This window comes from Netta rufina (assembly GCF_964035555.1).
Source record: "Netta rufina genome assembly, chromosome: 14".
Classification (NCBI taxonomy): Eukaryota; Metazoa; Chordata; class Aves; order Anseriformes; family Anatidae; genus Netta; species Netta rufina.
This window is the reverse complement of record NC_140137.1, coordinates 13971173-13986123: the sequence shown is the minus strand read 5'-3', so window position 1 is coordinate 13986123 and position 14951 is coordinate 13971173. Positions and strand designations below refer to the sequence as shown.

The 14951-nt window shown below is 42.7% G+C and overlaps 1 protein-coding gene across 3 annotated transcripts in view; it reads left to right on the top strand.

The window, feature by feature from the left end:
• Positions 1-14951, top strand: part of GRIA1 (glutamate ionotropic receptor AMPA type subunit 1) — a gene marked incomplete at both ends in the record, with an annotated part of 123485 nt that overhangs the window by 95927 nt on the left and 12607 nt on the right. For all 3 annotated transcript variants that reach the window (XM_084295555.1, XM_084295553.1, XM_084295554.1), the window contains 2 exons: positions 11530-11728; positions 12253-12500. In XM_084295555.1, the coding sequence (XP_084151681.1) occupies positions 11530-11728; positions 12253-12500 (447 nt within the window). The remainder of the gene's footprint in view (positions 1-11529; positions 11729-12252; positions 12501-14951) is intronic.

Here is a 14951-nt window from a genome sequence, read left to right as displayed (position 1 = left end):
TTTTTTTTTGGTGAGAGGTTTCATTTGGATTGTTTCAAGGGAGTTATTTCTGTTCTGTTCTTTGTTAACTAACTTTTGCAGTGTAGTTATTTTGTTAAAAATGAGAATTAGGGAAATTAGAACCAAGGGCATTTAGCAATTAGAAGGATTTTAATTCCTTCCTGAAATGAAGATCAGGTCTGGGTGTTTATTTGGCAGCGCTTTTCAGATTCAGTAGGCATCCTCCCTGACACCCCAAGCATCTGCCTGCCTTTTTGGTCTTGATGTACACTTCTGCTGCCATCTTTGCAGTACCCATTATAACCTCAAACAAGATGTTACATGTCCTGGGGAGAGTCCCTGGAGAGCTGTACAAACTCTCCCAAAACAGGAGTCCTACAAGCATCCAGGAAGGGTTTGTGCTTTTTTTTTTTTTTTTTTTAATTTATTTTGCCTTCCACATTTAACATGGGAAGGTCTAAGGGCTGACGGTTTTTCAGATGTGAGCTTATGTGGGCAGAAAAAGGAGGAGGTGAGCACTGCTGGTACCATTCCCGGCAGGCAGGCAGCGTCAGTAGGAGCAGAGGTCAGTGGCAGAGCTTGCTAAAGCCTCTCTGGAGACATGGGAGATGATGATTTTATTGCTTGCTTCTACAAACCAGGTTGCTCACCGCCAGTTGGATTCACTGTGCAGTCTCAAAGCAAAGGGTACATTGTTCAAAGAAGGAAGAGGCAGTTTGTCCTTTCCTTGGGGAGCACAAGCAATTTGCAGCTCATGCTGGGGCTGCCCTGGGGACAAGGTTGGTTTAGCATCCCTCCTATTCCTGCCCCAATGTGGGGTGAATCTGGAAGACGTGGAGGCTTGTTCATGGGGACAAAGCTCAGGACCATTTATTTTTGGTAGTTTGCTCGAACTGGTGGGCTAATGTTGGACTTTAAGAATAAAAGTAAAAAATTAGGATTTCAATTTCTGGAGAAGCCTTCTTTCCTTTTAAAAGTGTACCAAATGATTTCGCAATTATCTCTACCTGGCAGAGTTAATTATGTCCAGGGAGAGGAAATTCAGGTCACAGGGTAAAAACAGTATTTGCAAATCACCAGAACTGATGACCACACTTATTTCTGAAATGCACTTAACCAGGGAAAGTGACTCACCGGAGGAGCAGCTTGACAAATTGCACAATATCTATCTAAACAGGCCCCTTCGGAGCGTGCGCAATTCCATGGCAACCAAAATGTGGCAGCCAGGGGAAAATGGAAATTCTTTCAAAATAGTCATCCTTCCTATCCTCTATTTCATTTGGGAAAATGCTGAGGGATACAGAGGTCTCAGAAGAAAGAAATGCTTAAGTAACAGAATATTGTTGGTAAAATGCAATTTCATCTGTAAAAGAAAAAATGAATCTCTCGGATTTCCACGCTCTACCATCTGAGAATTTCTAAATGCAGCAGAGGAAATGAATGTTTCCTCCAATGATCTGTATGGCAGTACCTTGGGATGGTCTCACTCTCAGACACATCTAGTTGCTCTTGCATGACTCTCACTTCAAGCTTCTGCCATTGAAGTTGCTGGGGGACAGCAAGAAAATTGCTGAAAGTCTCCTCAGTGAGTGACAGATCTACTAATCTTTCCACCAGCTGTATTTGAAATGAAAAGTCAAACACTTGACTCAAAAGCAGACTTATTAAGCTAAAAATGTATTTGCCATCTCTTTTTTTAGGACTAAATAAATGTTTCTGATATTTACTGCGAACAAAAGAAGAAATAGTGGGGAAACAAGTGCACTGGCATTTTTTTCAATCTATTTGAAAATGTTATTAGAACATCTCTGATGTGGAAATAGCATGTGCTACTTGTGTGTCAAGTGCTGTGCACTGACTCAGGATCATGAGTGGTGCTATCATTTATATGGGTGCTTGAGATTCATAGCCTTCTCTGTGACTCCAGCAGGAGACCCTCAGAGCCTCCAAGGACTCCTATTATGCTGTGCTCCCACTTGCTGATTTTCAATCAATAACAGAAACACACTTTTTCTTTTCATTTTCTTCCCTCTTCATAATCTGTTATCCCCGAGCAGTCCACTCAGCTGGGGCCTGACATTCTCCAAGCTGCAGTCAAGACTGAGCATGGTTGCGTCTTCCTCGTAGCTAGGTAGATTGCCAAGTGTTTTTGTGAAAGGATAGGGGTTGTGAGGAGCTCAATGACCTCCATCTCCCTGAAGTGGTGTCCTTTGCAAAGCCTGTAACACCCCGCTTTAATGTTAGCACTTGGGAAAAATATTGTAGCTAAGATAGGAAGCCCTGAGTGTGTTTTCACAGGGAAGCCCTGTGATGAGTTTAAATAACTCATCCATATGCTGTACATAACTTTTGTCAGCACTAAGATATCATCTGCACACTGTCTGGATACAGTCAAATGAGCATTGTGCTCCTCAACTGAAATTGTTCTGGCTCACACCACACAGAGCATCTACAGCTGCTCTTTGCTGGATTAACTCCCTGGAGCTGGCTAAAACTTCTTGGCCTTCGACTGGAAGGCTCAGAGTACTTACCTTATTCCACTGGCATTTAGGATTTTTATACTAGTTTTGCTTTTGTCCCAGATATCATCCCAACCACCTATCCTGGTTACTAGGGAAGCACCACATACCCTTTTTACAATAAGTTCAGGAATGTGTATATACAGCAAACCATGTTCATTGCAACTTCCCAAACAGTGAGCAAGCAAGGACAAATTTATAGAAGTACAAAAGAGGTGCTTTTTTGTTCATTGTGAAGGGTTTGATGAAGCTCAGTAATTGAAAAAAGCAGTATAATTTCCAAAGAAAAAAGAGACAGAAGTAGAAAGGAGAGTTAAGGTTTGATTAAAACCACTTGGAGTTGACCTGGATGGAAATATTCTATAAAATACTTTTTGCTCAGTTGTTGAACAAATTTTCTCAGGAGAGGACAATAATGTTTTAGAGGAGCTCCCTGCTGAAGCTGGGAGTGCTGCATGCCAGGATGGAGGTGAATTGTAAAGATGGGAAGAGTTTAAAACAAATAGACATATTCTGAAAATTTACCTACATGCAAACAGACCAGGAACAACACAGTCTCTGGGTTCACAAACTGTTTGAGTACATATGCAATTTAAATATTAAGAAAAATTCAAAGCATCCCTCTGTGAAAGCTGCTGCTTTGCTTTCTATCAGTGAAGTTTCCTCTAAGAAGGTCTTGCTCCTGATGCTAAGGTATCTGGGCTTTGTAGAGCAAACAGGGTTACACAAAGAGTTCCCCCACCTTGTTCTCTCATCTTCCTTCATTGTTATTTTCTCTGTTTCAGGCAAAAGCTCCAGCCAAGCAAATATCTCACCAGGGTACTTTGAGTTTGTTCTGGTCCAGCACAAAGGTTTCTTAGTCATTAACATTTTCACAACTGGCCTGCTTGGAATAAGCCTAAATTGCTTTGTCTTCTCTAGGGATCAATGAATGCACTGGCAGGTCAAGATCTTGAGATGAGATTGTGCTGTTTGGAGTGATGAGATACTAAATGTCTCATTGGGACTACTCTGCCATCTGAGACACCAGTGTGGCACAACCAGCAGGTGCTGGGGATTATGTGGGTCATGCTAAAAAATGGGGATAAAATCTTTTTTGTGCTTGGACAGAGTCTGGGGTTGAAGGAGGCACCTCTGAGATCCTCCATTATGGTCTTTCTTCTGTTTTCACGTGGACCAAAGAAACTGAGTGACAGCCAGGTGTCACCTAACTCAAACCATCAGGTAGAAAGGAAGGAAGCATACAGCATGTGTATGCACCTCTTTCTGTAAGCATTAACATACTTTAAGGCATTCAATCAATTTAATGAAACCATCCAGTAGTTCTCATTAATGCCTACGCAGAAGAGTTGCCGCTTACCCTTAGATCCAAAGGCTAAGCAGCAATAATCCGGTCATGGTAATGATAACTAACTACTTTGATCTTCAGATAAAAGAGTCTATAAAAGTGAAAAAGTGTAACATCACCGTTATTTGAACAAACTCAGAGCATGTTATATACACTAATGAATTCTCCTAGTGAAGTCTGATGATGAGAGGTAATAGGAGGCAAATATGTGAACAGAGGAGCAGAGAGGAAGAGGAGTCCTCGTCTGGTGAAAGGAAAAGCATCAAGAATCACTGTTCTTGCACGTATCCTGCATAGTGTGGGTACATGTGAGACACGAAGAGGGGGCCACAAGGGCTCAGCTGCAGGAGTCGAGCACCTGGAATGCTCTCCCATAGGAATAATTTTCTCCTCTCTTGTTTCTTGAAGCTCTCATAAGAAGTAAGATCTTAAGCTGCAGAGAGGCAGACTAAGGCAGGGGCCATCTTTTCATCTCAGCAGTGTTTCTGAAGCCTTTGGAAAAAAAAAAATAAATCACCAAATGGTTGTTAGCAGGTAAAAGAGAGCCAGCAGAAACAGTGAGCATGTCTCCCCTTCTTAGTGTAGGAGTTTTAACATTAAAAGACAGGTAATCCTGTGCTCATAAGGCTCTCCCAAAAGGCACTGGCTGGGAAGAGAGACCATACTCATTCCCTACCACTTCTACAAGGACTATGGTATGCCCTTGTAGAAAAAAAGAAAGGCTCAACTTTGAAAATTGAGAAAATTTCTCATCTACTATCCTAGCCAGGTATCCCATTTTAAGTCATAAATTAAGAGAGAGAAAAGGAAGGAAATACTTGGGAATATTGCTCAGACTGAAACCTTCCACTGCAGAAAATACTCTCCTTGGAGAAAAGGTCTTTCTCTTCTCAGACTGGGAAATCTGAGCCAAAGACAGACCAAAAAAAAAAAAAAAAAAAAAGTAACATTGGCCAGAAGTCTCAGGAATGGAGCTCTAAACTGTGAGCACATATAGATGACTAAAGAAAGATCTTGGAAAAATGAGGAACGGTAATATATAATCCAAAATATTAAATCTTTGTAAGAAAAGAAGAAAACAACCTTTTCATCGAGCGGACTTTGTAGAAGAAGCTGAGGGAGGGCACATGAAATCTAGAAACACAACAAAGGACATGTGCACAATAGGCCATTGTTTAAAAAGAAGGATGGCTGCTGTTAAATTCAGGGCCACCTGAGGTTGAGGAAGTTCCTTAGTAATGAATCTCCTGGGGCACTCCAGTGAGTGCTTCTGACAAAATTTTATGCTTGTCACCTTGTGAATTTTTCTCAGCAAAGCTAACATATGTCACCAAAGTGAGAAAAATACGTGAAGAGCCTTTTTTACAGTGAAATTTTTGCTCAAAGGCATGATGAAAGTTGCTTTTTCCTTGTAGCAAAAGCTGGCAAAACTGCAAACAGGGATGACTTTGCCTTTTACCAGAGCTTCCGAGCAGCCCAAAGTAACTACGTGTTTCTCAGCAAGCTTCTGTCTAAACATTCATCCCTTAAACTACCCTGGTTCGCAACGTGGCGAGGCACATTGTGCCGATACTTAAGAGGATCGCTGTGTATTTCTTTGGGTCTATCTGTTCTGCCTTTCAACCTACTCCTATATTTTCTCAGCATTTCACCTCATCCCTCTGTTCTAGCTCTTTCCTATACTTTTTTTAGCAGCCTTCTGGAAGAATTGGGTGCATTCTCCTGCAGTTTTGGGGATAGGGATCTCAACTCAGCAGCCGGTTCTGACTGCTCAGGGATGGCAGCTCCTTCAAGCAAAGAACATAGCTCAGTTGTGCAGTTCTGCTTTGTGGGAGTGTTTTTGTAGTACGTGGGGCCTGCTGAAGTCTAGGGGAACTGCTTGCCCATTTCAGTCCATGCTTGTGTGATGTGTAGTGCTTCCAGCACCTTACTTTGCTGGTTGAGCAGGTGAGTTTTGCTGGTTGAGTTTCAGCAGGCTGCATTGCTCAGCCATTGAAGGCCATAGGAGGGCACAACCTGCAGACTGCTCTTGAGCCTATAAATTAGCTGCTGCTTAGCTGGGCCCACCTAGTGCTGTCTCTGTGTGCTGGGACTGAGTGTTTCAGGAAGGAGAAATGGGCACAGAAGAATGTCAGAGCCAAATTCCACCTGGTGACCAATGCTTCAGACCTCCCACCCAGGTGAAGTTCATAAATGTGATTCATCCTCTTCTTCCACAGCTGGAAACTGAATTAGAGACATGAAATGAGCTACTCTGGATCTCATATAGTGTGAGGGCTTCCCAAGGAACAGAAGAAGAGCCCTTGGCTGCTAGTCCTCTGCTTAGGTCACTAGGTACCTCTCGCCTGTCAAAATGCTAAGTGAACCTCTTGAAAACAGCACGTAGCTGATACTTTGCAGCTGTCCTAGCTCTGATAACTGGAGAACCACAAATGGCAAGATGCGTTTCTGTCTAAGCAGGAATACTAATTTTAGATAGAGGTTTTGCCCATTTAAAGGGAAGTTGCAGAAAAAATGCCAATGCAGTATGCAAAAGAAGAGATGAAATGTTCCAAAACCATTAGCTTAGATGGAAACGATAAATAAACTGTGATTTGTAATTAAGGCCTCATATGGATGTATGCTCCTGTTTGAATATTCTGCATATTTGCAGGCAATATGTTCAGTTATTGCAATATTTACCCAGCAAGTGACCTTAAGGCCCCTTTGTAAAATGGCTTCAGCTGAGATTCTGCAATCTATATTTCTTCCCTCCAGCATGTTGGTTTTGGGGGTCGGATGAGCTGGCATGGTTTGCATTAAAGCATGAGGAAGGGCAGATCTCCAGCCCACACAGAAAAGTTAAGGAGCTCTCAAGATTTATTTATTTATTTATTTATTGTTAGAAATTAGAAAAAGACAAACAGGAGAGATACAGCATGGGATTCCCAGTACCTGTGAACCTTCAGCTGCCTTACCCAATCTCAATGATTAAAGTTACTCAAGGAGAATTAAAATTTTCAGCTATTACCTTTGCAGAGAAGTTGTTATGGGAGCTCTGGAAGGAATAGTTGATTCGTAGTACTGTTTATAAGTGCTCTCTGAACACTCAGTGTTAAAGCCCAGCATTGCAGTTGGGACTCCAGACTCTTGTACCAGCTGGTTGGATTCAGTAACGAGTAAATGTAAGGTAACAAGGGCAAGAAAAATTAATAATACAGCACGGACAGAGAAACATGCATTATAATCACTCCAAGTTCATGACAAATGGTAGCTCATTCAAATCAGTTTTGCAGCATGTGTGTGATGAATGCACCAAGAGCTGTTCCCAGCTCCATATCCCCACAGTAAGTTCACGTGGCCATGGCTATTCACAGACTTCTCAAGTAAATCTGGTGTTCATGTCAGCATCAGAGATAAAACAGTAAGACCAGTCATTCTAGATGGTATGTGACACACAGAAAAAGCTCAGCTCATTTACATTGATGGAGCTTAATGCTGAAAATTTGTTTAGAATAAGAACAAAACGGGAGCAAAATATTTTCAGCTAACCCACTACCACCAACTCAGCCCTCAGACAGAGCCATGAAATTATCTAGAGTCAGTATCAAATTAGCAAAGTAGTGTTGGAGATCAGAGGATCTGTGTGGGTAGAAGACCAAAAGTGGATTTGACCCACAATCAACAGAACAAGCATACAGGAGCTTTTCTTTCCACAGTTTTGCATAAATTCATTCAGTGACAAATATGTCAGTTAACTAAGTGAGCCTTTATTAGAATAGAATTTAACAGCAAATCTGGGAAATCCTCCCAAAGCAACTATGGCTTTAGAATCCCAGATTTGCGCTTCTAATTAAAACGCTGTCAGTTTAGGTGTAATTCTCCATAAGAAATGGATTTGGTAAGGGGGAGGGGAGATGTGGGAGAAAACCGAGATGCTGCTCGAACAGTTTTCTGATGACATTTATTTTGTATATTTTTTTATTATAGTGTTAATGTTTTTGTAAAAATGTATGATGCTTCTTCTAATAAGATGGCAAAGCAGAGGCAAACTCCTGTCGGTTTTTCATACCTTGTGCAAGGGATAAGATCAAAGAGCAAATTGTTTGATCAAGGATTGTATTTTGTTTTAAGAAATAAGAGATTATAGCTGCATGATTTTCTGTTTTTCTGTGAAGAATCCATCAATGCTAACGCTAAAACATTACAAAACAATCACTGCATGGGAACAAAGGGAACTCACAATTGTTTTCTGCTTTCTACTGGCAAAATGGAGTTGCTTTTGTAAGGAGTGAAAAAAAAAACAGTGTTGCCTAAGTGAGAAAATCGAAATGATTAATTTCAGCTGGGTCATTTGCAGTATTTCCATTAGACAGATATAAAATAATACATTCCAGAATTACCTTTTAAATGATATGTGTGGTAGGTAAGACTTTAATGTATTATAAAAGCTGATAGAAGAGTATTTGTAATGAGAAAGCAGAAACAAAATTGTTTACTATGTCAAAATTATACCTTTTAGCCCTTCAGAAATGAAACAGTAAGTAATAGAAAAATGCAAAGCTTGGATGGACCCAAGCCAATCATTTTCAGAATGCTACTTTTAGAGGACTTTTGTGCCCATTATCTTTTCATTCTAATTGTGAATATTAAGGTTTAATTTACAATTTCAGAAGTCTCCAAGGCACTGAAATTCTGGTTCTCAACCAGCTGTAATTTTAAGATTGTAATTGTAATTTTAAAATTGTGCACCATGGGTAACGAGGGCAGAGTATTTACTACTACTATTTCTGCAAGAGTGATGTTGGAAAGGAGCTCCCCGGTCCTATTACTGTTCTGTGGGGGGCAGGCAGGCCCCCAACTCTAGGAGAGGAAGGGGGGATGATTAGGTCAAATAGACAAATTCAAATGTCAGAACTATGGCATATCTTTAAAGTACTAACCAGTGTGCTCCATCTTACCTTAGCTCTGCAGAGGACTGAGGCATTAAATCGTTTCCACATGGTAGAGAGCTGATTGCCTCCATGTTACACTTGGGCAGGTACGGGGATATGTAAATTCTCAATGCAGGAGGATTTAAACCCCACACTGCCCATTAGAGAAGAGAAACGAACTTTGCTAGGGCTCGAGATGTAAAACATTTGTAACCGTGGAAGGTCATTTTCTGTTTCCTAGCTGTGGAGTGAGATTTTCAAAACCTCAAAGTGACCTAAAAGTACAAGGTATATCTACTCCTCTGCAACTGCAGTTATTAGAGCATAAACATAACTCCAAGTCCCACTGGCTTCTGACCAGACTTTTAGCTCCCAAGTTTTCAAATGACTTCCAGAAATGGAACATTATCTCCTGAATTACAAAGGCACTTTTGCAAATGTGTCCCTGGATGGTAGCACTGCTGCTGTCCTGCATGGTGTACAGAAGTAGCAGAACAAGGCTGTAATGGATATTGTCTTTCCAACCACTTACTTCTGGTAAGCAGTAGTGGGCATTGGCTCAAAATCTGAATGGGCAATGTGGTTATCCAGAGAAATCCAGTCCTGTTCAGCCTGTGTTCACTGCTACTGAGCCACAGAGATGCGGTATGGGATCGCATCTGCTTGTGCCATGTTTCCTTGTGACTATTATCATACATCCTATTGTACAGCAGTAGCCTCCAGGAGACTCCCTCGCCAGTCAGAGCTCCTTTGTGTTAGATGCTGCACCACCACAGAGTGAAAGGACGATGTCCTGAAGAGCCCATATGCTAAGTGATTTCTCTGCTGTGTGTTTACCAGCAGTTTAGATTCACAGCTTCTAACTCTAAGTCAGTCTAGCAACAAGGGCTAACACTGCCCATTAGCGGTGTCTGCAGCGCAGTATTATACAGATGAAGCCCTAGCCATGCTGGCAGTCACAGCAAGCTGTTTATCTCCTCTCCTTTCCTCTGCTGTCTGTGCAGTTGAGCACTCACCTACTCACAGCATCTCACTTAATGAGGAGAAATGACCAGCACGAGCAGTTTACGCAGCCCAAATGAAACCAGTACATGATACGGACACATCCCATACCAGCTTGCTCCCATGGGAAAGAAGCTTCTACTCCCTCTCCCTCTTTCCCCAGCCCTTCTTGTTGCCTCCCAGTCTGAATACGCCATAGTTACTTTTTCATGCTGTCACCGCCAGGTGCGGAGCTGGGAAGCATAAGCCATCTGCAGCTGACAGCAGGCAGCCCCCATGGGATAAGCCAGTAATGAATACTGCTCGGATGCCGAGGGTCTAGAGGCAGGAATCCGGCTGACTGCCGCTGAAGGGATTGAAACAAGAAACAGAAATATCCCAGCTTCGTCAGGAAGGAAAGGCTGTATAATTTGCAGCTGGAGATGAACGTGATTATTTGCCATGCAAATGGATTTTGCCAGCTCAAAGTGGCCTTCATCAGCAGAGATTGTTGTATTTGACATTATCCGGTTACTTTTGTTTAATGCCTCTGCCTTTTCTGAGCGCTTCCTTCCCTAAGCACACATCATCCAGACTAATTAGAGACAGGTATTTTTTTCCTCTTCCCCATCAATCTGAAGGCATGTGAGCTGAATCCATAGCTGCCTCCCTCTCCAATCCCTCTCCAAATCTGAAACGAAAGGTAAATATGTTTGTGCTGACAGTCGGCGCTCTGAGTATTCTCCACAGATGGTAAGCATGGTGGTGACATTTATCTCCTCTAACTTCAGCTCCTTAAAAATTTACTGTCTGGTCCAATCTAGTGATCCCAGTTCCTTCAAAACTCATTAGAGAGGGAAGTAACCAGAGAGACCTCTCCACCTCCCCGTTCATCTCATGGGTTGTTTGGTGAGTACGTCTCTCCTGGAGAGCTGAAGGTAGGGTAGAAGAACAGTGCCAATCTTCCAGACTTTCCATGGGATCCAGCACTCCCACAACAAACCTCTGAGCCCCCTCTCTGTCTGGCAGTGAGGGGGAGGCATAGAAGAAATTAATCTGGAATTAGGACCATCAGTCTGGTCGGCAATGTTGCTGCAGTTGCCAGCTAAGGAGGAGGTTTGCATGAGACACTGCAGGAGAGGGTAACAAGCATATGGCTGATAGTTGGAAACCAGGCTATAGACCTGAAGAAATCTTTCCATAACTGTCTTTCCTTTTAAGATGTGGGTGGTTAGGAAAATAATTTGTAAACTGTCTGTAGTAGCACCTTGGTGATAGGTCCTGTAGACTATCTGAAAAGAACTTTAGGGGTGGATCCTTCAAAGTCATTCACTGCGCTTGGGTTTAAGGTCAGATGGACTTTGCTGTCTTGACTCCAAAATGCCCATTGGAGGAAGTAAGCAGAGGCTCTGCTTCAAAAGATGAAACCCCAATCCAGTTCTAGCCATAGGAGCTGGTCTGTAATCAGTCTCCAGGAGCATGGGACTGAGAGCATGCGTGCTGGGATGACTTTTATGTCCACACGTGAAAATGTGTGCTTTCTGCTTTGCCCTGCGTGCTGTGAATGCAGGTGTAGGAGTCCTGTCACTGTGCTCTTGATGCCTTCTTTCTGCTAGGAAGTGATCTCAAAAAGTTTTGATTACAAAGGTTTCAGGGCAGGTTGATTTGTCTTCAGGTGAATGCCCGGGTAGATAATGGGCCTGCAAGAGCAAGCTGCATCTTTTAGACCTTCTCACCCCTCCAGTCTGACTCTCCCCTCTGTGCACAGGTCTCTCTCCGGCCGCATAGTCGGTGGCGTCTGGTGGTTCTTCACCTTGATCATCATATCCTCCTACACAGCTAACCTGGCTGCCTTCCTCACGGTGGAAAGGATGGTTTCTCCCATCGAGAGTGCAGAGGACTTGGCCAAGCAGACGGAAATCGCCTATGGGACCCTGGAAGCTGGTTCCACTAAAGAGTTTTTTAGGGTAAAAAGGAAACTTTAATGGAAACATTTTTCTTAGCCCCCTGTTTGGCAAGTCTTCCAGGAATGTCCTACTCACCTCAGCCCAGGTCTGTTTTTTCTCTTGCTTACCATTACCACGTTAGGACTTTATGAGTTGCCCCTAGGACAGCAAAAATCCAGTTTTCCCCTGGCTGCTCTGAAGGCAGGCAGTGTCTCCAGCATGTGATATTCTGCAACTGTAAATAAAAATGTGGAATATCCATGTGCTTCCCCACATTACAGACATCTCCTGACTTCCACCTTGGTTTGCCCTTGGTAAATCAGTAGAACCACTTGCCCTACACAAGTATCCTACCCTTCCTGTGGCTAGGTAATGATCTGGGCCCTGGTGCAGGAAATGGCCAGAGGTTCATTAACATCCCGTTACCTTGTTTGTCTTCCTTGTCCCATCCGGTATGTTGGTAAGTGTTCAGTCACACGTGGAAATCTGAGCTGGCCCCCAGCCCCCTGTTAACACTTCTGTTGGGTTTCTGCTGTCCTATGCAGCGATCCAAAATAGCAGTGTTTGAGAAGATGTGGACATACATGAAGTCAGCCGAACCCTCTGTTTTTGTGAGGACGACGGAAGAGGGGATGATCCGGGTGAGGAAGTCGAAAGGGAAGTATGCCTACCTCTTGGAGTCCACCATGAACGAGTACATCGAGCAGCGGAAGCCCTGTGACACCATGAAGGTGGGAGGTAACTTGGACTCCAAAGGCTATGGCATTGCAACGCCAAAGGGGTCTGCACTGAGGTAAGTAGCTTGGATTTGCTTTCCTTTGCCAGCCCACCCAGCAAATCAATGTATGCACACAGTTCAATCTCCATTGCCATGTTAATCACAAAAGCTTTGGACAAGGAGGTGGGGGAGGTGGAGGGAAGGGTGTACAAACACTCAGAGTGATGTGCAGGGAAGTAAAATGCCCAGCTCCCATTGAGCAGCAATGGAAGCATCTAATCATATGAGCCCTGCAATTATAAACTGGATCTTGACTGATCCACTTAATGTGAATGTTTGTGTTGTATTAGGTGATGGCAGGGGGGCTGCTGTGGTGTACCCATTGGTTTCACTGAGCATTATCTGGAAGGGGTGCTCATCCTGTGCCATGTGAAATGCACAGCTTTGCAGAGTATGGTATTACCCTGGCTTGGATCCATCCTTGCAGAGGGAGCTCTGAGGGGAAAATATTTTCATGTCTTCTAAGAGGAATTGCTGCTTGGGAAGGGTGGGAAGCCAGCTTTGAGAAAGTCCTGCAAAAGGTGCACGTTTTAATTTACCAAATAATTCAGAGTCAGATTTTGGCAAGCACCAAATTTAAGGCAAAGCCAAAGGGCACAAACCATGCATTTCTGAGCCCAGACCTGCAGCTGTCACATGCCTTTGCCAATTGCCAGGTAAACTATCTTCAGAGACTTTCCTTTAAAAAGAACACTGAAAAAATACAGACCTGAGTTAACAACAGAGCTTGGGCACTGCACACAGCCATACTCCTTCGAAGCATGAACTGGCCACCTGCAAAGTGCATCATGCAAATTTACCTGCACACAGCAGTGTTACCACAATCTGCAGACTTGCATGGGATCTGAGTCGCACCAAAGGTGTGATATGGTTCCTTTCAGCAATGGCCATGCAAATTCTTCATGTTACACTCATGAAGAATAATAATTCTAAGTACTCTGATTGATGGTCCAGCTGAATTAATTATTTATTAAACATATTGTGATCAAAATATTTTGACCAGAATAGTATGTGTGGCCTTATACTTGCCTGTTGATATAACCTAGTGCAGAGACATGTTCTCTGAGTACTGGCAACTAGCTGAGCCTTTGCTGATGAACTTAGCTGGTCACACAGCACCTGAGCCAAGACTAGCCCAAAGAATCAAAGCCATAACAACTGGTAGTGGACTAGACCCAAGGATTTTGGCTACTACATTTATTAAGTCAGGTCAAATTGGATTCAGCACTTCACATATCAGCAGTTGCTGTAGGTATCTTTAGAAAAGCTCATGAGTGCAATGCAGGTGGTCCAGAAAGCAAATCTTGCATCCAGTGTTGTTCAGGCTCTGAAGTGCCTTGGGGCCCTCCAAATAAGGTGGATTTTTTCTCACAGCTTTGAGATGTTTTCCATCACACTCACACCATTGTTTGTTTTCTGTCTTGCAAATACGGAAATTAGGATGCAAGTCTGATTCTATTTATTTATTTTTTTTAACAGCAATCTTGTATCCTAATTTTGGTATTATAAAAACAAACAAACTGGAACATCCTACCTGTCTTGTAATTTGTTGGCATGTGAGGGAGCCATTTATCATACTTCTAAGAGAAATAAGAGAAAATGAAAGAAAGAAAAAGTGCATCAATCATTATAATTTTGCAGCTCCAAACATCCCTCTGCTAGGCATGATTCCAAAAATTCCTAACATTTCTTTTTATTTCCTCTTTTTCATCCCAACTGCATGTAGAACGAATTTCTTATGGGCCTAATGGCAAAGGAGGAATGCTTTATTTCCCATTCTATGGTGTTTCTTTGGAACAGTTGCTGTCAATTTTTGTCCCATCATGTTTGTTTTGTTCCTGTTGTTTTAAATGTTTTAATCCTAGTAGTTCCTTACAGTCTTCATGTAGTGTCTGTTATCCCTTTGGCGTTCTTCACGTGAGAGATTGCCCTGAGCAAGGTGGCATTCATGAGGCATCTGTATAGCACAGTCAGCACGTCTCCTTTTCAGGCTTCATCTTCACTCACATCTATCCACAGAGTAAAAGCTCTGAGCCAGGTTTGGAGTTACATGTGAGCTAGGCCTAACTTAGATTGGGTTTGTTCTAGAAGCTGGGCTGCATTTTTATATTTGCTGCAAAATTTCACTTTTGAAGATAGACAGGTTTTCCTCATTTAGGTATAGATTATTATGAAAAGGTCCTAGAGAGATGCTAAATGAGAGTTCATCTTTGTTTTTCTTGCTTCTACTTGGGATCAAAATGCCAGGATATTGGCACTGATTAATGAAAAGGAGGTTGAAAATCCAGAAGTAATTATATGTGTTGTAGCAGGTACAAACATCCCTCCCAGGCCGTCAGTTAATTCTCTTGGACTGCTAAAAGAGCTTGTTACCTCCTAGGTGAATCTGGCTTGGAATATCTTTTGGTTTCCAGATGTTACAGTGTAGATGCATTTAGGTATGGCTGAGACAGTGATGGGAGGGTA